Source organism: Ovis canadensis, chromosome 21, assembly GCF_042477335.2.
Source record: "Ovis canadensis isolate MfBH-ARS-UI-01 breed Bighorn chromosome 21, ARS-UI_OviCan_v2, whole genome shotgun sequence".
Taxonomy (NCBI): Eukaryota; Metazoa; Chordata; class Mammalia; order Artiodactyla; family Bovidae; genus Ovis; species Ovis canadensis.
This window is the reverse complement of record NC_091265.1, coordinates 35,912,897-35,935,585: the sequence shown is the minus strand read 5'-3', so window position 1 is coordinate 35,935,585 and position 22,689 is coordinate 35,912,897. Positions and strand designations below refer to the sequence as shown.

Below are 22,689 nucleotides of genomic sequence, written 5' to 3'. Positions count from 1 at the left end.
CCTTTTCACTTTCTGCCATTAGAGGGGTATTATCTGCATATCTGAGGTTGTTGCTATTTATCTTGGCAATCTTGATTCCAGATTGTGAGTCATCCAGCCCAGGATTTTGCATGATGTACTCTGCATATACGTTAAATAAGCAGGGTGACAATATACAGTCTTGTCCTACTCCTATCTCAGTTTTGAACCAGTCCATTGTTCCATGTCCAGTTCTAACTGTTACTTCTTGACCTGCATACAGGTTTCTCAGGAGGCAGGTAAGATGGTTTGGTATTCCCATCTCTTTTAAGAATTTTCCACAGTTTGCTGTGATCCACAAAATCAAAGGCTTTAGTGTAATCAATGAAGCAGAAGGAGATGTTTTTGTAGAATTCCCTTGCTTTCTCCATGATCCAACCAGTGTTGGCAATTTGATCTCTGGTTCCTCGGCCTCTTTGAAACCCAGCTTGTACATATGGAAATTTTTAGTTCACATACTTCTGAAGCCTAGCTTGACAGATTTTGAGCATTACCTTGCTAGAATATGAAATGAGAGCAGTTGTATGGTATTTTAAACATTCTTTGGCATTGCCCTTCTTTGGGATTAGAATGAAAACTCCCAAGGCCACTGTGGAGTTTTCCAAATTTGCTGATGTATTGAGTAAAGCACATTAATAGCAACATCTTTTTAGGCTTTTAAATAGTTCAGCTGGTATTCCATCATCTCAACTAACTTTGTTTGTAGTAATGCTTCCTAAGGTCCACTTGACTTCGCATTTCAGGATGTCTGGCTCTAGGTGAGTGATCACACCATCATGGGTATCTCAATCATGAATACCTTTTTTGTTCAGTTCTTCTTTGTATTCTTGCCACCTCTTCTTAATCTCTTCTGGTCCTGTTAGGTCCTTGCTGTTTCTGTCCTTCACGCCCATCCTTGCATGAAATGTTCCCTTGATATATCCAGTTTTCTTGAAGGGACCTCTAGTCTTTCCCATTCTATTGTTTTCCTCTGTTTTGTTTTGTTTTTTGCATTGTTCACTTAAGAAGTCCTTCTTATCTCTCCTTGCTATTCTCTGGAACTCTGCATTCAGTTGAATATATCTTTCCCTTTCTCCCTTGCCTTTCATTTTTCTTCTTTCCTCAGCTATTTGTATAGCCTCCTCAGACAACCACTTTGCCTTCTTGTATTACAGCCTCCTTTACAGTGTTATGGATCTCCATGAGCAGTACGAAAAGGCAAAAAGATACAACACTGGAAGATGAGCCCCCAGGTCAAAGGTGTCCAGTATGCTACTGGGGAAGTTGTTGTTGTTCAATCTCACAGTCTTGTCCAACTCTTTGCAACTCCATGAACTGTAGCATGCCAGGCTTCCCTGTCCTTCATCATCTTCCAGAGTTTGTTCAAACTCATGTCCACTCAGTCAGTGATGCCATCCAACCATCTCATCCTCTGTTGCCCCATTCTCCTTCTGCCCTCAATCTTTCCCAGCATCAGGGTCTTTGCCAGTGAGTCAGCTCTTGCATCTGGTAGCCAAAGGATTGGAGCTTCAGCTCCAGCATCAGCCCTTCCAGTGAATTTTCAGGGTTGATTTCCTTTATGATGGACTGGTTTGATTTCCTTGCTGTCCAAGGGACTCTCAGGAGTCTTCTCTAGCACCACAGTTCAAAAGTATCAATTCCTCTGCACTCAGCTTTATTTACGGTCCAACTCTCAGATCTTTACATGATTACTGGAAAAACCATAGTTTTGACTATATGAACCTTTGTCAGCAAAGTGATGTCTCTGCTTTTTAATATGCTGTCTAGGTTGGTCATAGCTTTTCTTCCAAGGAGCAAATGTCTTTTAATTTTGTAGCTGCAGTTACCATCCACAGTGATTTCTGAGCTCAAGAAAATAAAATCTGTCATTGTTTCCACTTTTTCCCACTCTGTTTGCCAGGAAGTGATAGGACTGGATGCCATGATCTTAGTTTTTTGAATGCTGAGTTTTAAACCAGCTTTTTCACTCTCCTCATTCACCGTCATCAAGAAGCTTTTTTGTTCCTCTTTGTTTTTTGCCATGAGAGTGGTATCATCTTCATATCTGAGGTTGTTGATATTTCTCATGGCAATCTTGATTCCAGCTTGTGAATCATCTAGCCCAGCAGTTTGCATGATATACTCTTCATACTGGGGAAAAACAGAGGGCAATTACTGATAACTCTAGAAAGAATGAAGAGGCTGGGCCAAAGCAGAAATGATGTTCAGTTGTGGATGTGTCTAGTGGTAACTAAGTCTGATGCTGTAAAGAACAATATTGTGTAGGAACATGGAATGTTAGGTCCATGAATCAAGATAAACTGCATGAAATAAAGCAGGAAATGGGAAGATTGAACATCGACATTTTAGGAATCAGTGAACTAAAATGGAAGGGAATGAGCAAATTTAATTCAGATGACCATGTTATCTACTACTGTGGGAAAGAGTTCCTTAGAAAAAGTGTAGTAGTCCTCATAGTAAACAGAAGAGTCCAAAATGCAGTACCTGGGTGCAATCTCTAAAACGACCAAATCAGTTCATCTCCAAGGTAAACCATCCAACACCACAGTAATCCATCTATACCCCAACCACTGATGCTGAAGAAGCTGAAGTAACTAGTTCTATGAAAACCTATGAGACCTTCTAGAGCTAACACCTCCCAAAAATGTCCTTTTCATCATAGGGGATTGGAATTCAAATGTAGGAAGTCAAGAGATACCTGGAGTAACAGGCCAAGTTTGGCCTTGGGGTACAAAATCAAGCAAGGCTAAGACTAACAGTTCTGTCAAGAGAACACACTGGTCACAGCAAACACTGTTTGCCAACACAAATAGAAATAGATAAAACAATAAACATATTAACAATAAGATAATTTGCACTGATGACAAGGGCTGCAAAAGACCTTTAATTTAAGAACTATATGATAAAGACTTGAGATAGAAGTGTGCTTTGATAGAGTAATCAGTGATTATGTTTCATAGAAGATAATATGTGAGCTGAAGCATACATTTTAAGTAGAAGTTTCCTATGTAGCTATTTGGAAAGAGAGTTCTGCCGGCTAAGATAACAGCAAGTGTAAAGATTCCTAGATGAGAATGAACTTGAAACGTTTGATGGACTATAAACAAAGGACATTGTGACAAGCAGGATATCCTTAAAGATTTTGCATTTTATTATCATGTGGCAGAGGAAATGGGAAATGTGGTTTGGTGTGGGAAGAAGATCAGGGGCAAAAATAAAGCTGAATCTCAGAGGGGATATGTTGTAAGATCTAGGGCAAAGTATAGTTTGTATGAGTCACATCATATTTCATTAGGTGACATCCTGTTCCAGTGAACTTCAAAGTGAACAGTGGCCTTACTTGCAATTTTAAAACAGACTAAAGCTAGCAATATAAATGAAAATGTAATGACATTGTGTAGAATCATTGTCTTGGCCTTGCTCATGGATGGGTCAAGCCAAACCTGAGTGGTGTCAATTACAGGCTTTATTTAGTTAGAGGGACTAACTGGAAAGATGTGAGCTTTTTTTTTTTTTTTTTTTAATAGAAAGATGAACAAATTAGGGAAGCATTGTTCACAGAAATCTGTGGTCTCTGGCAGGAAAAATCTACAGTGTAATGAAGGAGTGAATCCAGAATCTAATATAGGAGGCCAATTCACAAGCTTGTGATCCAAAAAAAGACAGGAAGTAAAAAACCATGAGATTCAGAATAGGTTGAAACATAAGAGGAAGGATAGCTTACTACAATGGCTAAGAAAGGTGAGGAGTTGGAGGTTACATTTATGTATTGTTGATTCTGCTCTCCGAAGTGACCCCGAAAATGTCAGGAGGGCTGGATGAGCAGATGAGATGATTTCACCCACGTTCAAATATATCGATCGCTCCACTGGGAATTTTGTCTTGCCTAAAGAATATTTACTTAAAATGAAGTATTAGGTTGATGCCATTCATTGTTTACTTTTGGCATCTGCGTTTAGCTGTTGCTCAGGAAGTTGTCTATTATGTCAACATAGGCTGCTGTCTATGGGGTTGCACAGAATCAGACACGACTGAAGTGACTTAGCAGCAGCAGCAGCATACATATATATTTTGTGCCTGTCGTAGATCTAACTTTTATAAATATAAACTGTGTTGAGAGGAGCCATGATATGAATGCAGTGAATCAAATAACTATCAAATAACTTCCTGCATGAATGAGCATTGAAAAATCTGCATTTCAAAGCTATGTTAACTTTGAGTCCTGGCCAAGACCTGCTTGACGTCGTCACATTAGCTCTATTTCCATTATCTAACTGGATTACGAGAAACAGAAAACATTACCAAACTGTTCAGTGGAACCTGGAACATCTCACTCCAGAGAACAGCACCCACACTTATTCTGCAGTAATAGAAGGTTAGGGCCATCCAAGATTATAGCAAAGACTCAATAGGAAGGGTGATCTGAATCATTACTTCATTTCTTTTTATTGAGATAGCTTCTTTTCCTGACAAAAGAGAAATAACATTTTCAACTAAGTATTTATTTTAAAAAAAATTATGTGTCCTTTCTCATGTGTCAGGTATTGTGTTAGGTGCTAGCTCTACAGTTCTGAACAAAAAGACAACATATATATATATATATATATATATATATATATATATATAAATTAAAATTAGTGGTAAATTATATAAAGAAAACAAACATAATCAGCCATAGCAGGTCTCTAGCTACTCAGGCAAGCAAATAAAAGGGACCATTTTGAGTATAAGTTTTTTATTCAACTTTACTCCCCCCTGTCCAGTTAACAAAGCCCCTCCATCCTATTTCTTAACAGACTTTTATTTTGCTCTTATCAGATTTTTATGAAATATGACAGGGCAAGGTTAATGTGAGGGAAATTCATCTATGTCCTGTTTCTTATATATTTCCAGTTGCAGCTCTTACTGTTGTCTTTTTTTTTTAATCTCGTGATATGACCAAAAAGAAAGATTTCTTAAATTGCTATTCTAGCAATATACACTCTCATCTTAAAGATAAATCTTATACCACATATTAGTAGGAAACAGAGAACATTGGGAAAAATCAAAGCCATAGTCACTCTCAAGAAATTGACCCCAGGGGCTGTATAGGAGACAATAAGTAGGACGGGATGCTATCTGTAGATATATTCCTGACATTATATACAAAAGACAGTAGTTTTGTTGGGAGTATACTACTGTGACAGGAGAAGACAACAGACTTTTCTGCTTCATTGATCCATTGATCCACTGGATCCACTGATCCAAACATGGAACTACACAAAAAGGGTTAACGCCAATTGTGCCCGTTTGCTGGATATGACTCCAGCAACTATTCTCTTTTCTTCTTCTCTCTTGCCCCAGAGGCCACATTTCATATCTTGAAGTGGATATTTATATGTTATTGTCTTACTAGGGTCTGTATGCTTGCCCCCAGTTACCCCTGTGTTACCATGAGATTTCCTCAAGGTTGTGTGTCTCTCTTTATTTTGGTACCTGGGGATGTCTCTGTCACTGGGACTCAACTTTACATCATTTTAAAAACTTATAAGCAATTTAAAATATTTTTAGCAGTGGGATCTGGAGGTTGGGTGGCAGTTGGAGATGGTTGTCTCTATATAGTTCAGTCTACCTTGGAATGTAAACCTAAAGAAAAAGTAGTTCTGCAATAAATGCTGGAAAGAGTGTGGAGAGAAAGGAACCCTCCTACACTGTTAGTGGGAATGTAAATTGGTACAAACACTGTGGAGAACAGTATGGAGTTTCCTTAAAAACTAAACACAGAACTACCATATGATCCAGCAGTCCCACTCCTCGGCATATATCCTGAGAAAACCATAACTCAAAAAGATGCATGCACCCTAGTGTTCACTACAGCACTACTTAACAATAGCCAAGACATGGAAGCACCCTAAATGCCCATCGATAAAGGAGTGGATAAAGAAGACGTGGTACATATATACAGCAAAATACTACTAAGCCTAAAAAAAGTGAAATACTGCCATTGGCAGCAACATGGATGGACCTCGCGATTATCATGCTAAGTGAAGGAAACCAGACAGGGGAATACAAATATCATATGATACAACTTGTGGAATATAAAAATGTTACAAATAAACTTATTTTTAAAAATAGAAATAGACTTCACAAGCTTAGAAAATTATGGTTACCTAAGGGGAAGGGTGGAGTAAATTAGCACTTTGAAATGAGCATATACACACTGCTGTTATATGAATGAGATAACTAATAAGGCCCTACTATATAGCACTGAGAATTCTACTCAATATACTGTAATAACCTATATGGGAAAAGAATTTGAAAATGAAGGGGTATATGTATAACTGAATCACTTTGTTGTACAGCTAAAAGTAACACAGCATTGTAAACCAAAATATATTCCAATGTAAAATAAAAATTTAAAGAGAAGAAAACAGTCTAGAACCTGAAATTTTGTTACATTCATAGTAAAACAGAAATAATAATGCCAGTTTCACAGATGTTTGATTATCACTTACAATCATATCTGAATAACTCCTACTACTTAACAGGACCCAAGGAAATAAGAGTTTTAGCATTAATTGAGTAGAGATACAGGCTGATTTGAGAAACAAAAGGAGAAACATCACAAGAGGAGTGATTTGAAAGGTTTATGATAAAAGAAAGATGGCAGATGCTAAAAGGATCCAATTTAGAGTGACTCTAAAGTATATTTCCTTGCCATCAAGGTATCATAATTGAAATCATGTCGATTCAAGGGGAAAAAAAGTAAGCTATGTCTCTGAATTCTAGTGATCAAAATATATCATGAAACACATTAGTTCCTAAAAAACAGACTGAGTGTGCATTACATGGTATGTTATCATGGAATTTATGCTGGGCAATTATGTATTAAAACTAACATGTGTTTGGGGGATGAGTATAGGCTAGGAGGAAAGGGAGAATCTAGTCAGCTGAATGATGACCAGAACCACATGTAAAAACTGTGATCTCTCTTGTTTTCATAGGAGTCACAGCTGAAAGCAATGAAGGAGACTGTACAACTCTGCCTCTCAACTGTTTTCCGTGATCAGCATCCTCCCCATTTGAATCCCTTCAGGTCATATCGAACTCAGATATCAGTCCCAACCATGCTAAGTGACACGAGGACTGCATATGTAAGCACAACAGCCAAGGTACTTTCTTGACTTCGATCTGTATTATCATCAAAGTGAATCCAAGTAAGATAGCAAATTCATTGAAAAATCAGGATGTAAACGGGAGATAGTAACCCAGTTTGTAAAGTTTTCATAGTCACTTGGAGAATGTTGGGAAACAAATTTTCTTTATAAGAGAACAAGGTGTTTCTTAGGCAGAATTATTATCATCACTATTTTACAATATTATAAGAAAATATCTTGAATTATATTCCAGTTTTCACCAGGGGTTTATTATGGAAAATACTTTCTTCTAGGGTATAACCACCATCCTTACAAAAGTGGATACATTTTTCAGAAATTAAGCCTGTAGTTCTCAACACTGTAACTGTACATTAGAATCACTTGGGATTGTTATTAAAAAAAAAAGTCTTAATACTTGGGGCTCACCTCAGACAAATTTTTCCTGGTTTGGCTCCAGTCATCATTAGTTTTTAAGAGCTCCCTAGGGGATTAGGAGGGCTTCCCTGTGGCTCGGCGGTAAAGAATCCACCTGTCAATGCAGGAGACATGGGTTCCATCCCTGGGTTAGGACGATCCCCTGGAGAAGGAAATAGAAAATAGAAACCCACTCCAGTATGCTTGCCTGGAAAATCCCATGGACAGAGGAGCCTGGTGGCCTACAGTCCATGGGGTTTCAAAAGAGTTGGATGCGACTTAGCAACTTAAACAACAAGAATTTAAGCATATCCCTGCCATCACTCTACTTTATACAGGACAAAAGAGGGCATTTCAGTTCTGCTTTTGTTTCAATCATCAGAACCTTCAGTTTGAAAGCTCTACTTTTAAATAAATATTGACAATCTGAAATTGTTATTAAAGAAAGGAGTTTAGTTTCAGGCAGTATACTTGAAGGTGCAATTCTTTTATCACTTGCCTCAGGATCACTTGCTGTTGAAATAAATGCTATAGAGAGGAGTCCAACTTCTAAAGCAAATCCGTGGTGGGCTAGAGGATGGTAGGCAAAAATCCCTGAGGACCACTGTTACAAATACCTACCAATACAGTCATCTGGGGATGTGGCCAATCTGTAGATGAGGGGAATGCTGTTTTCAGGATGCAGAGTCAAAATTAAGTCAAACAAAATAAATCTACTGTTTTGTTTTTCTCCTGTAACAGGTTGATTTCTCAAAAACAGATTAATCTGTGTAACCTTCTTTTTCTGTTAAAATCATTGAAATAAGTCTTTCAATTTTATATTATCTTCTTTGTTTTTATTAGGTAATGAAGGATCTCAAAAAATCTAGGCCAATATTTTTCACCTTTACATCTCTCTGATCCTCCTTTGAAAACAGTGGGGTTTTTTTTTTGTTGTTGTTGTTTGTTTAATTTAACCAAACTCAGGGAAGAAAGTTGCATAATAATATATTTTTACATTTAAAAAAATTCCTGGTAAGTGTATTGAAGCAGATTATTGGTTAAGTGTACAGCTACCTTACACAATCTCTGCCACCTATCAGAAGGCCACATACTCCTTCCACTTCAGGTTAGTTTAAGGGAGAAGCATAGATTCAACCGTATTAAGTCCAGTGACTTGGAGCAAAGCAGCTTTGTGATTTTATGGGCATATGACACTTGTCTCCAACTTAAAGTATATTTATTAGTCTCATTATTAAAACAGGGCTCTTTATGACCCTGAATATATGGAAGAAATTACTGATTGTTACTTTAACTGACTTATTAATAAATAGGTATCCTGTCATTGAAATAAATAATACATATGTATTATTATTTCTCTAGGTTTAACAGGAAAACACAGGAAGCATTTAGATGCATGTAGTTTACAGAATGCTTATTTAAAAAATAATATCTAATTATTTAAGATAAAGTTCAGTAAATCTAAGTTGATATACCATAGAGCATTCTGTTTTACAAATTAGCATTAAAAGCCTCTCTGGCATTTCTCTTTTGCGTATATTATTTATCTTTTCAAATATGGTGGCAGCTGTATTTTATGTACGTGTGTGTGTTTTGTTCAGTTTCAGATGTGTATATATTTCCTTTTCTCCTTTGCCTTTCGCTTCTTAGTCACTCAATCATGTCCAGCTCCTTGTGACCCATTGGAATGTAGCTTGCCAAGCTCCTCAGTCCATGGGCTTCTCCAGGCAGCAATACTGAGTGGGTTGCCATGCCCTCCTCCAGGGGACCTTCCAGACACAGGAACTGAACACACATCTGCTCTATCCCCTGTACTGCAGGCAGATGCTTTACCTGCTGAGTCACTGCGGAAGCCCTATTTGTTTTTCTTGGGACTTGAATCTCTGTGCAGGCACCTCACAGATAATATTTGAAAAATCCTGAATAATAAAATGTGATATATGGTGTATGTAGGAGAAGTAAACTTTGCAGTCATGGAACAATTTTTATCCAAAATGTTAACTTTCAAATGAGGACCTCAAACTACTAAGTCTTTGGAGTTGGTTAATTATAGTCTCGGGGCTTCCCTGGTGGTTCAGTGGTAAAGAATCTGCTTGCAATGTTGGAGATCCAGGTTCGATCCCTGGGTCACAAAGATCCCCTGGAGAAGGAAATGGCAACCCACTCCTGTATTTTGGCCTTGAGAATTTCATGGACAGAGGAACCTGGCAGGCTACAGTTCATGATCACAAAGAGTCGGACACGACTGAGAGATTAACACACAATTATAGCCTCAGTGACATGTGCCCGAGAGGGAGCTGTGAGACCATCATATCACTTAACCTCTTTGTGCCTCAGTTTCCTCAGTGCCTATCTCAGGTCATTGTTGTGACATGAGCATTACAAATCATAAATTTTCTTAATTTCCTTGATACACATGATATCAATTCAGTTCAGTCACTCAGTCATGTCCGACCATTTGCAACCCCATGGACTGCAGCACGTTAGGCTTCCCTGTCCATCACCAACTCCTGGAGCTTACTCAAACTCATGTCCATCAAGTCAATGATGCCATCCAACCATCTCATCCTCTGTCATCCCCTTCTCCTGCTTCAATCTTTCCCAGCATTAGGGTCTTTTCCAATGAGTCAGTTATTCGCATCAGGTGGCCAAAGTATTGGACTTTCAGCTTCAGTATCAGTCCTTCCAGTGAATATTCAGGACCAGTGATTTCAGTTAGGATTGACTGGTTGGATTTCCTTGCAGTCCAAGGGGCTCTCAAGGGTCTCATCCAACACCACAGTTCAAAAGCATCAATTCTTTAGTGCTCAGCTTTTTTATAGTCCAACTATCAAGTCCATACATGACTACTGGAAAAAACATAGCTTTGACTAGTGCAACAAGAGACCGACCCAGACTTGCCTGTGAGTGTCCAGGAGTCTCCAGTGAAGGCGTGGGTCGGCAGTGGCCTGCTGCATGGTCGGGGCACTGAGTGCAGTGATGCGTGCATGGGACATTTTGAAGGAGATCACCATTATCTTCATTACCTCCACTATAGTTTGGCCTCAGGAAAAACAACAGGAAGGGAACTCAGTCCTGGACACCAACAGAAAATTGGATTAAAGATTTACTAAGTTTAACTTATATGCAGAGTACATCATCACCCCACTCCAGTACTCTTGCCTGGAAAATCCCATGCACGAAGAGCCTGGTAGGCTGCAGTTCATGGGGTCGCGAAGTGTCAGACACAACTGAGTGACTTGACTTACACTTTTCACTTTCATGCATTGGAGAAGGAAATGGCAACCCACTCCAGTGTTCTTGCTTGGAGAATCCCAGGGACGGGGGAGCCTGGTTGGCTACTGTCTATGGGGTCACACAGAGTCGGACATGACTGAAGTGACTTAGCAGCAGCAGCAGCAGAGTACATGATGAGAAGCGCTGGGCTGGAAGAAACACAAGCTGGGATCAAGATTTCCGGGAGAAATATCAATAACCTCAGATATGCAGATGACACCACCCTTATGGCAGAAACTGAACAGGAACTAAAAAGCCTCTTGATGAAAGTGAAAGAGAAGAGTGAAAAAGTTGGCTTAAAGCTCAACATTCAGAAAACTAAGATTGTGGCATCTGGTCCCATCACTTCATGGGAAATAGATGGGGAAAGAGTGGAAACAGTGTCAGACTTTATTTTGGGGGGCTCCAAAATCACTGCAGATGGTGATTGCAGCCATGAAATTAAAAGACTCTTACTCCTTGGAAGGAAAGGTATGACCAACCTAGATAGCATATTCAAAAGCAGAGACATTACTTTGCCAACAAAGGTCTGTCTAGTCAAAGCTATGGTTTTTCCTGTGGTCATGTATGGATGTGAGAGTTGGACTGTGAAGAAAGCTGAGAGCCGAAGAATTGCTGCTTTTGAACTGTGGTGTTAGAGAAGACTCTTGAGAGTCCTTTGGACTATAAGGAGATCCAACCAGTCCATTCTAACAGAGATCAGTCCTGGGTGTTCTTTGGAAGGACTGATGCTAAACTGAAACTCCAGTACTTTGGCCACTTCATGCAAAGAGTTGACTCATTGGAAAAGACTCTGATGCTGGGAGGGATTGGGGGCAGGAGGACAAGGGGACGACAGAGGATGCGATGGCTGGATGGCATCACCGACTCGATGGACGTATGTTTGAGTGAATTCCAGGAGTTGGTGATGGACCGGGAGGTCTGGCATGCTGCAGTTCATGGAGTCAGACACAACTGACCGACTGAACTGAAGTATGGCCCTACCCATCAGAACAAGACCCAGTTTTCCCTTAGTCAGTTTCCCCCATTTGCCTTGTCTAACTCAATGAACCTATGAGCCATGCCATGTAAGGCCACCCAAGACAGATGGGTCATGGTGGAGAGTTCTGACAAAACATGGTCCACTGGAGAAGGGAATGGCAAACCACTTCAGTATTCTTGCTTTGAGAACCCGTGCACATTATGAAAAGGTGAAAAGATAGGACATTGAAAGCTGAACTCCCCAGGTTGGTAGGTGCCCAATATGCTACTAGAAATCAGTGGAGAAATAACTCCAAAAACAATGAAGGGACGGAGCAAAAGCAAAAATAGCACCCAGTTGTGAATGTGACTGGTGATGGAAGTAAAGTCCGATGCTGTAAACAGCAATATTGCATAGGAACCTGGAATGTTAGGTCAATAATTCAAGGCTAATTGGAAGTGGTCAAACAGGAAATGGCAGAGTGAACATTGACATTTTAGGAATCAGCAAACTAAAATGGACTGGAATGGTTGAATTTAATTCAGATGACCATTATATCTACTACTGTGGGCAGGAATCCCTTAGAAGAAATGGAGTAGCCATCATAGCCAACAAAAGAGTCTGAAATGCAGTACTTGGGTGCAATCTCAAAAACGACAGAATGTTCGTTTCTGAGGCAAACCATTCACTATCACGGTAATCGAAGTCTATGCCCCAACCAGTAACACTGAAGAAGCTTAAGTTGAATGGTTCTGTGAAGACCCACAAGACCTTCTAGAACCCACACCCAAAAGATATGTCCTTATCATTATAGGGGACTGGAATGCAAAAGTAAGAAGCCAAGAGATATCTGGAGTAACAGGAATATTTGGCCTTGGAGTACAAAATGAAGCAGGGCAAAGGCTAATAGAGTTTTGCCAAGAGAACGCACTGCGCATAGCAAACACCCTCTTCCAAAAACACAAAAGAAGACTCTACACATGGGACGTCACCAGATGGTCAATGCCAAAATCAAATTGATTATATTTTCTGTAGCCAAAGATGGAGAAGCTCTATACAGTCAGCAAAATGAAGACTAGGAGCTGACTGTGGCTCAGATCATGAACTCCTTATTGTCAAATTCAGACTTAAAGTAGGGAAAACCACAAGATCATTCAGGTATGACCTAAATCAAATCCCTTATGATTATACATGTGATATATAGCCGTTATAATCCACATTTTAAAAAAATCTTTGCCTCTTCTTTGAAAAGTGTATTTGAATGGTTTTTCCTGAAATCTGTAAAACAAATCCAAGTAAGCAATTTTTAACCTACATCTGGGAAAAAAGCAAAATCATCCCCAAAATGTCATTTTGTTTTTATTTTTTCCAGAAGATTAGATAAATGCAGACAGGTTTTCATTGCATCATGTATGTGGGTATATATGTGTATACATGAATCCAATAGACATATGCACTTCACATACAAATTATATACTCACTGTGGATTTTAAAAGCTGTAGATTTCATTAATTGAGAAGTACAATATTATGAGAATTTACTGATGAAGATTAAAAAATAATTTACATGTTGGCACTTTTTAAATATTCTGGAGCATGTCTGCTACATAGTCATTTAGACCCACAGCTTAAGTTTCTGCCAAGGAAACAATCAGGTTTTAAAATAGTGAATACTCCAGCGGTCTGCTGGAGATGGCTGATACATACCTATAAAAGCTGGTTACACAAATTTTCAGAGTTTATAGTAGTTATTAAACACTTACTATTAAATATTAATTATATACATTTACAATAATTATACTAAAAGCAAATATCAGTATCAAAACTACTATATCATGCTGATATCTCTAAAGATACTATGTAAATATATTTTTCTAAGACTTCCTAATTTTGAAATTTTGATCAACTAACCCCTTAGATTGTACTCCCATAGATATAAAATGAACACAATAACAGCACATCCTTATCGAATTGTTGTGAAGATTAAGCAAATTAACATAGAGCATTTAGTATATGAAATAGTGTCTCATACTGGAAAATCAGTCAATAAATGTTCAAAATAAGTACTATTAATATATGTGGAAATGAAGACAATACTTGGAGAAGATTTTTGGTAGGATATTAATTTAAACAAAAACTACCTAGTTTCACTGTGCAGAGTTAAGAACACATTCAAATAAGCACAGCTGCGATTTTTTAGCATAAAAGTATGGATGAGGGAGGAGATGGGAACGGCTGTGGCTGCCACGGTGACGCGGGGCCCGGCCATCCTGCAGGTGGCCGGCCTCTAGGGCGGCCTGTGCGCAGTGTGCAGCTGCGCCCTGGGCCTGGGGCTCCTGTCAGCCACACAGTGTTCCTGGTGCGCTGCCCCACAGGCCGGCCTGCCAAGGGCGCCAGTGGCAGCGGGGTCAGAAAGGTGCTCGAGGCCAACCCCTTCTACGACCGCTGCTGCAAAAAGATCCAGCAGTTGTGCAGGTCTGACCCAGCTGCTTTTGAGTCCTGACTAGAGAAGCGCAGTGAGTTTAGCATGCAGCCAGTGGGGCACTCCAAGTAAGGGGACTTTATCACATGTGTGGAACAGAAGACACTGGGGAAACAGCCTGTGAGCCGAGGATTCACTAAGGACAAGTCTCTCAGTTCAATCTTCAACACTGAGATGGTGAAAGACAAAACTGCCGAAGAAATAAAACAGATTTGGCAGCAGTATTTTGCAGCAAAAGATAACAGTCTACACAGTTATTCCTAAAGAAAAGTTTGATTTGATTTGGAACTGGGCTTCGTCCTGTCCAACATTTCTGTGTGGCCTACCAAGAAGGGAAGGTTATGAGTTTTTTGTCTGGCACTGGACAGGTACTGAACTCCACTTCACTGCACTTATAAATATTCAGATCCCAGGGGAAGCTGCGGCCAGTCAGCGGATTTTATATCACGACCCTGCACTTAAGGAAGAAAATGGCACAGTGCTAACGGCAGCAGAGATGGAGTCCACGTTTCTGAATGATGCTGAGGCACAGTGCGTGGCCAGCCAAGCTCAGCTCTTCTATGCCACTGGTCGAGAAGAGACCTACAGGTTAGGGGATATCTTTAGCTTCAGACCCAGTGAGTTCAAATGTCTGTCACCACAGAGTTGGAGCAAAGTGGACTTGGAGCTGAACTGAAATGTTCTCAGAACCAGGATAAGACTTAGGGCTGTCAGGTTGGCTTATAGAATCTTCTACTCAGCCCTGGATGGTCCTGAGCCTACCCACCCCTTGAACTCTCCGAGGCTCAGTATTGATAATAAGCCGTCTCTAAGGAGTTGCCCTCTGTGCTTACTGCAAGAAGTAACATGGATGTGAGCCCTGTTACTTGATATTCAGGAACAAAGATACCCAAACATTCTGATTACTATCTCCCAGTATACTTGAAGCATCCTTTTCAAGTGTTTGAGATCACATCCAGAGACAATCAAGGATCCACAAGATGGTTGACTTGATCTTATGCACTGTAGGAGTGTATCTGTTCTCTGGCCATTTTGACTGCGCAGCTACCAACAGTTAGTTCCTCACCTTTATAAACTGTGACAGGACAGTAAGCTTGAAGACCTGCTGTATTTAGATGTGGTCTTTGCGTACTCTTCCCACTTGGCAGGCCAAAGGCATAACCCAGGTATCCTGTTAGACCCTATGACAACCACATATTGTCATCAGGATTAAGAGTCTATCTAGATGCTCCAGGAATTGCTGTTAGTGTAGCTGGTTTGGAGAAGCCATAGAATTCAGTAATATTAAACGCACAGGTACAGTGCCTGCTGCCTGCATATTTTTAATCCATAGTTTGTGACACCTGATTTTTTGCCCATTGGAAGCTGTGTATTTGGAGGGGCTGAATTGTTGCAGTATAAAGAAATCAACTACTTTGTAAAGAGAGGATCAATCCAGATTTGCTTTTTGTTTTTTAAACAACTCTAAACCATGCTAGTATTATATTAATAGAAAAGGTAGGCAGAAGCAAATGTACCCTATTTTGTGTGGGGAAAATGTAGCAATAAAATAAAATCTGGCTTATAAAAAAAAGTATGGATGAATCTTCACAATACATTTAATGTCAGTGATCACAATAGTAAATGTCATAAAGAAAGAATATCAAAAGACAGCAGAAGTGAGAAGCAATTCAGAAAAGTTGTGTAGATAAAAAAACTGATGAAATTATGTTATGAAAGCTCATTATTTCATTTCCATCCCAGGGAGTCACCATCTTCTATCTTTGTTTTTCTTGCCATGCAATTCAAAGTCAACTTTAGCTGCAGTTGACATTGGTAAAGGTCACAGCTGTGGCATCAACTTAATTGGACAAGGATGATTTGTTAATTTTTTTTCCAGTTTGGTAGAAATGCCAAAGTCATTTTAGGGCAACAGGCAACAGTGGCCCTATTCAGGAGCCTCAAGGTATCCAAGTGAAAACTGCATTCTGCTTGGTGCCTGGAGGTTTAAAGCAAGGTAGATTTGTTTTCCCTGTTTTTTTTTTTTTTTTTTCCTGCCAAAAATCTGTTGCAAAGTAATTTCTAAGAACTCTCAAAGAAGTGCACCTGGAATTACCATAGATCAAAGGGTCTCAAACGAGATTGCATTTTTTTAATCATTGGGAGCTTTGCTCACACCTGATGCCAATATTTTCAATTCTGTTGTACTCCAGTAGAAGCGCAGGGTAGTTCTGGAGATTATTCAAAGCTCCCAGATTATTCATGTTTACAGCCAAGGTTGAGAGTTAAAATCTTTACTGTAGAAATAGGAAAAGATTCTCCAAGGTAGCTCACTTGTAAAGAATCCACTTGCCAATGCAGGAGACATGGGTTCGATCCCTGGAGGAGGAAATGGCAACCTACTCCAGTATTCTTGCCTGGAAAATCTCATGGACAGAGGAGCCTGGCAGGCTACAGTCCTTGGGGTCTCAAAAAATCAGGCATGATTTAAAAGCCAAACAACACAATGCAGAAGTAAGCTTGTCCTTTCCCCCCACTTTCCTGTTTCTGAAAGAGATTTCCCAACTAGCCCAGAGGTTTTCAGTTTTAGAAAGATCTGTTTTTCTACCAGCTCTCTGTCCTTAGCTAACCATTTACTGCTAAGTCACTTCAGTCGTGTCCGACTCTGTGTGACCCCATAGACGGCAGCCCACCAGGCTCCCCCATCCCTGGGATTGTCCAGGCAAGAACACTGGAGTGGGTTGCCATTTCCTTCTCCAATGCATGAAAGTGAAAAGTGAAAGGAAAGTCGCTCAGTCGTGTCCGACTCTTCGCAACCCCATGGACTGCAGCCTACCAGGCTCCTCTGCCCATGGGATTTTCCAGGCAAGAGTACTGGAGTGGGATGCCATCGCCTTCACCAAACAGCTGTTCATGTTCTTTCCATGCTACAAAAATATGTTTTATATCTTTGTATGCCCAGGGTTATTGTGAGAATAAAAATGAAAACATGAGCCTAAAATATTTGCATAAAAGATAACATTACATAAAAGGAATTTTGTTTGGGTTTCATTTTTGGTCTTAGGAGATCATAATTGCTTTTTTAATTACTTCCCAGTAGATGTGGCATATTTGTGGCAAGGAAATTAAGTTTAAATTATATAATGTTTTACGTGTTACTCTATGAATATATATATTACATATACACATACATATTTTAAACTAACACTATAAATTATAAGATATATGTTTAATATCAGTTCAGTTCAGTCGTTCAGTCATGTCCAACTCTTTGCGACCCCATGAACCGCAGCACGCCAGGCCTCCATGTCCATCACCAACTCCTGGAGTCCACCCAAATCCATGTCCATTGAGTCAGTGATGCCATCCAACCATCTCATCCTCTGTCGTCCCCTTCTCCTCCTGCCCTCAATCTTTCCCAGCATCAGGGTCTTTTCTAATGAGTCAGCTCTTCGCATCAGGTGGCCAAAGAATTGTTTAATATGATATAGATAAAAATGGAAACAACAAAGGCCCCTTAATACTTTTTTTTTTTATTACTGGTGTGCATATTTGTACCTTGAAATAGTCTGAAACCAAATTCTCATTTATTCTTCATCCTTGGTACATGTATGCTGTAATAAAATATTACACAGAGAAATTGATTATTTGGATATCTCTATGAACTTATTTTAAAGACATTTTAGCTCCATGAGGATATAATTCATTTAATCCTTCTGAAATTAAAATAGGAACAAGACATTTTTGATAATAATGTTAATATACATAAGTTTAGGAAAGCATACTGATATTCAGAGAAAATGCTACTGAATATCTTTTATATAAAGAATGACCACCAGTTTGCATTTTCCTTTCTTTTCCTTTATAATTGAGACTTCATTGGTTGTACACATTTCTTATGAACTGAAATATTAAAAGGCATGTAGCTATAATTTCTTTTAAACAGTTATTCCAGTGACTTTCCAGCTTGACATTTGGAAGCAAATTTTTGTTACGAGTATATCAAGTACCAATATCTTCAAATTTTGATAAACTATTACATAAGTCTCACTAATTGACAGTTTAATATCATATGCACTACAGATTCAAATTTTAAATCTTTCACAGCACAATAACAAGGTTACTAGGGAAATTAGATCACTGCCACCAAGGATGTTATGGAGAACATGTCATCCTGACAGGAGCCACGATCAAAGAGTGATTTTCTGTAGGAAACCACTATACTAAGAAAACACGAAAACAGAAGTAATGTAAATGTTCAAGGCATAGTCAATGCACAACTGTAACTACAAATTGTCATTTAGTATGCTAAGCATTATAGGATATAAAAGCTACTGCCCTACCTATGGATATTTAACACTCAAGACTATCAAAACCTCCCATATTTAACATGTTGCTCTTTTCTGGTTGTACCAAAACAAAAAACCACCACCAATGGCAACCAGCAATGAGTTAACCTCTTAAAAATGAAGCATTTACACTAAAAAATAAATAAATAAAATAAAATGTGATAAGGTGAGATTGCCTCCTTCTTAAAAATGTTTCTAGAGCTACTAAAAAAAAAAAGGTTGTATTTGCAAAATAATTGATGAAACTATTCACTTGGATTATACTTAGAAGGGAGATGGGAACCAGTGATTAGATGTGGTAAGTACATGTGGGCTTGGTTGCTTTAGTTGTGTCCAAATCTTGGTGACCATATGGACTGTAGCCTGCCAGACTCCTCTTATCCATAGGATTCTCCAGGCAAGAATACTATAGTGGTTTGTCGTGCCCTCTTCCATGGGATCTTCCAGACCCAGGAATCAAACCCAGGTCTCCTGTGTCTCCAGAATTACAGGTGTATTCTTTACCCAGTAAGCTCCCTGGGAAGCCCCATATGATATTAATCAGACTTGGCCTCTTTCTACCTACTTCATCAGATAGTGGACTCTCCTTTTTAGTTTCTCTGTTTTCCACAGCTAAATCTTCTTTGTTATCATGGTTAGTCACTTGAGGCTCTTTATCCTTTTCTTTGCACTTTTTTAAAAAAGTGAAGATCATCCTTTCTGGCCGCCTTTTTTACTTTATTTACACTTTTGTGGTAGAAGGTTAAATGACACCATCATCACTCTCCTCTTGTGATGCTTGATCACAAACCCCTTGACAGATCAGACCTTCCTCTTGGGCATCCTGGCGATGACAGCTCCTGCCGTGTGCCCTGGGCCTGGATGGCAGGCCATTGCCACTCCTTGAACTGCCTGAGTGGCTGGGTTATTATATTACACAGCAGAGGTGGTGGGAGAACCACCAGATGGCCTTGTTCCATTATCTTGTCCTGTATTTTTATTAGAATTTCTTGGATGCTCATCAGATAGTATTGGCTTTCATGGTATCTTCAAAGATAAAGTTATTTTAAATGTGTTGCTTCTCATCACCAGTTGGCTATTCATAAGTAAGAGAGCCCTCAACCTCCCATCCATTAATTATCAATACAAGATATTTTTTTCTTTAAAACTATAAATTCTAATCTAACCTTTGTCTCTTTAGATGCAGTAAAATCTTAATCCTAAAAAAAAAAAAACAACTATAAGAGATATTTCCTTATAACGCTTGCAAAAGAAAAGGACATCTATATGGAATTTAATCAATTTGGTTGTTGTTTGCTCTTTAGCGGCTCAGTTGTATCCAACTCTTTGCAACCCCTTGGACTGTAGCCCACCAGGCTCCTCTGTCCATGGAATTCTCCAGGCAAAAATACTGGAATGGGTTGCCGTTTGTTTCTCCCGAGGATCTTTCTGACTCAGGGACTGAATCCACTGCGTTGGCAAGCAGATTCTTTACTACCGGGCCACCAGAGAAGCCCTTAACCACCTTCCTGGGATCATTTTATTGACAGTATTTCCTTTTTTTCTCGCTGGTGGAATTCGTTCACTTGAATATCTTGTAGTAACTTGGAATCTACTATAAGTTTTTTAACAAGGGAAACCTGATGAGATTCTAGTTTTAAGAAGATAATTCCAGTAGTAACATAGAAAGATGAGGATAAGATAATAGAAACAAAATTATTGGGAGAATAATATTCTTGATAAGAGCAATGAGACAGTAGAGGCAGGAAAGGAACAGGGAATGAATTTGAGAAATGCAAAGGACATAAAATTTTAAGGGAAATGTGAGAAAATGAAGGTGGGAAGACTAGATGATTATGCTAAGGAAATGAGCTGAGAAGAGAGGGGACAAATCTTCGGGGACTTAGTAGGATGGCAGGAGATTATGTACATTTTTAGTAAGATATAGAGTGAAGAATGCAAAACAGGTAATGAAGACAAAGTTTGAAACATGTAATAAGGATTTAAAATTCAGAAGCAGCATTAAGGAATATGAATATAATCACAAGGTGAAGACTTGGACGTGGAGTAAAGACATACCAGCTTCTGAGAGGAGAGATAAGTTGGAAAAGATGAAGGTGTGGATGAATCTTTATGTAGATGGACAGGAGTTCAAAAAGAATAATATACCCCGTGGCCTACAGTTTTCCAATGAAAATTTGATCCTTAGCAGGCTTATACTTCTTCCCAATAATCCTCTTCAGGCATTAGCAAGTTCCATTCAGGTGTGTGCCCTGAATTTGCAGGCTTCTCTTTAACACTGCTGTCCTGGAAACCTGTGTTGGCATCTGTGACTAAACATCAGATACCCAGTGCCAAGAACCATGTGTGCGAGAGCACAGAATTTGGAATTCAACAGACCGATTGTAAATCCTGGATTTAGCCAGTTATTTGTAAAATGTTGGAAACTGAACTAAAGACTGTGGTTATTCTTTTTGTGAAATAGAGCTAGCAGTATAAAACAATGAGCCTAATTAACTAAAAGGCTAAATTCATAGCATAAAGCCTGGCATGTAGTGTATCTAGTGTTTAAGAGCACAGATATTAAAGCCAAATTGTCTGGATGTGAATTTCTGCTCTGCCACTCCTCAGCTGTGTAACAGACACAACTTTTAAACCAGTTCGCTCCTAGTAATATGGGAATAATAGTATCATTTTCTTCAAAAGGTTGTTGTAAGGATAAGCTGTATATTATTATTCTCAAGCTTATTTGGTCTAATAAGATATTATTTTGTGTCCTTCTCTACCAAAGTGTCCATCACACAGTTCTACGTCGAGGTTGGCAATAAGAAAATAATTTCAACGTTCAAAAGAATCCCCACAAAAGAATTTACAAAAGCAATAGGAAACATAAAATCTTGATATTTGCTGAAAGTTATTACACATTTTGCCAGCACTGGCAAAAGACAAGAAAATTATTTATCATTTTGATCCACCCTCAGTGCATCGTGAATTAGATTTAAATGTTTCAAAGAAAATTAGAAGTAATATCCTTGTTTTTCATCACTATATAAAATGCATTGATATTCAGGATTTTAAGAAATCATAGACAGTGTTTTTGAGTTCCCTCGAGTGCTGGGGTTAGACTTTCCTTTGGCATATGTGGCCATCTTTGATCTCTTTGTGAAAGTAACAATATTTATGGAGTGTCTGCAGCTGAGTAACTAGGAAGTTATTCACATCAATTATACTCCAAGAACAAACTTTTCCCTTTCGAAGGCTATTGCATGGATTCCAACTATGGTTCCAGTCGTTCAGTAGTAATAATAATAGTGAGAATTTTAATTTGTATAGTTCTTTATGGCTATTGCTAATGTATTTTATTAGATCATCACAATAAATACAGCATATCCAACTATAACCATTTTACTTAAAAAAGGAACTTCAACTAAAATCCAGGTTTCTTATGCCAAGTGTAGTGCAACACACTGCCCACTCAAAAATGTGTATTACTTAGAATCTTAAAGATATGCTAACAAAAACAATAGATGTTTAGATATGCAGTGCTTCTTATGTTATCACAACACAAAATGTATAGAGCACTCTGGGTGACTGACTTGCTGCTGATGGCTTTACACAAGTTAAAATCAAGAAAAACATTGTGAGTGGTACTGACAGTATTCTGATGTTGTAAGAGAGGAAGACTAAGGCTCATAGAGGCTAGTAACCCATCTTAGGTCTCAAAACTGGGTCATTGACAACTGAGATTTTTTCTGGCTTATTTTTAGTTAACTGAGGCAAAATTAGTGCATAACATTATATTAGTTTCAGGTTTGCTCCTGCTCATGCTCAGTCATGTCCAGCTCTTTTCAACCCCATGGACTGTAGCCCACCAGTCTCCTCTGCCCATGGAATTTTGCAGGCAAGAATACTGGAGTGGGTTGCCATTTCTTACTCCAGGGGATCGTCCTGACCCAGAGATGGAATTCACGTGGCCTGCATTGCAGATTCTTTACCACTGGAGCTACCTGTGAAGCCCTGTCTGTAGTGTATACACTACAAAATGATTAACGCAATAAGTCTAGTTACCATTTTTACCATGCAATTAACTGCCAGT

The 22,689-nt window shown here is 39.0% G+C and overlaps 1 protein-coding gene and 1 pseudogene across 1 annotated transcript in view; both read left to right on the top strand.

Moving 5' to 3' along the window:
- The window catches only part of LUZP2 (leucine zipper protein 2), a 533,028-nt gene that overhangs the window by 472,125 nt on the left and 38,214 nt on the right, over positions 1–22,689 (top strand). Inside the window, exon 9 of the mRNA XM_069564962.1 lies at positions 7,002–7,169. Coding sequence (XP_069421063.1) covers positions 7,002–7,169 — 168 coding nt within the window. The remainder of the gene's footprint in view (positions 1–7,001; positions 7,170–22,689) is intronic.
- LOC138427101 (ATP synthase mitochondrial F1 complex assembly factor 1 pseudogene) lies at positions 14,369–14,991 on the top strand (annotated as a pseudogene).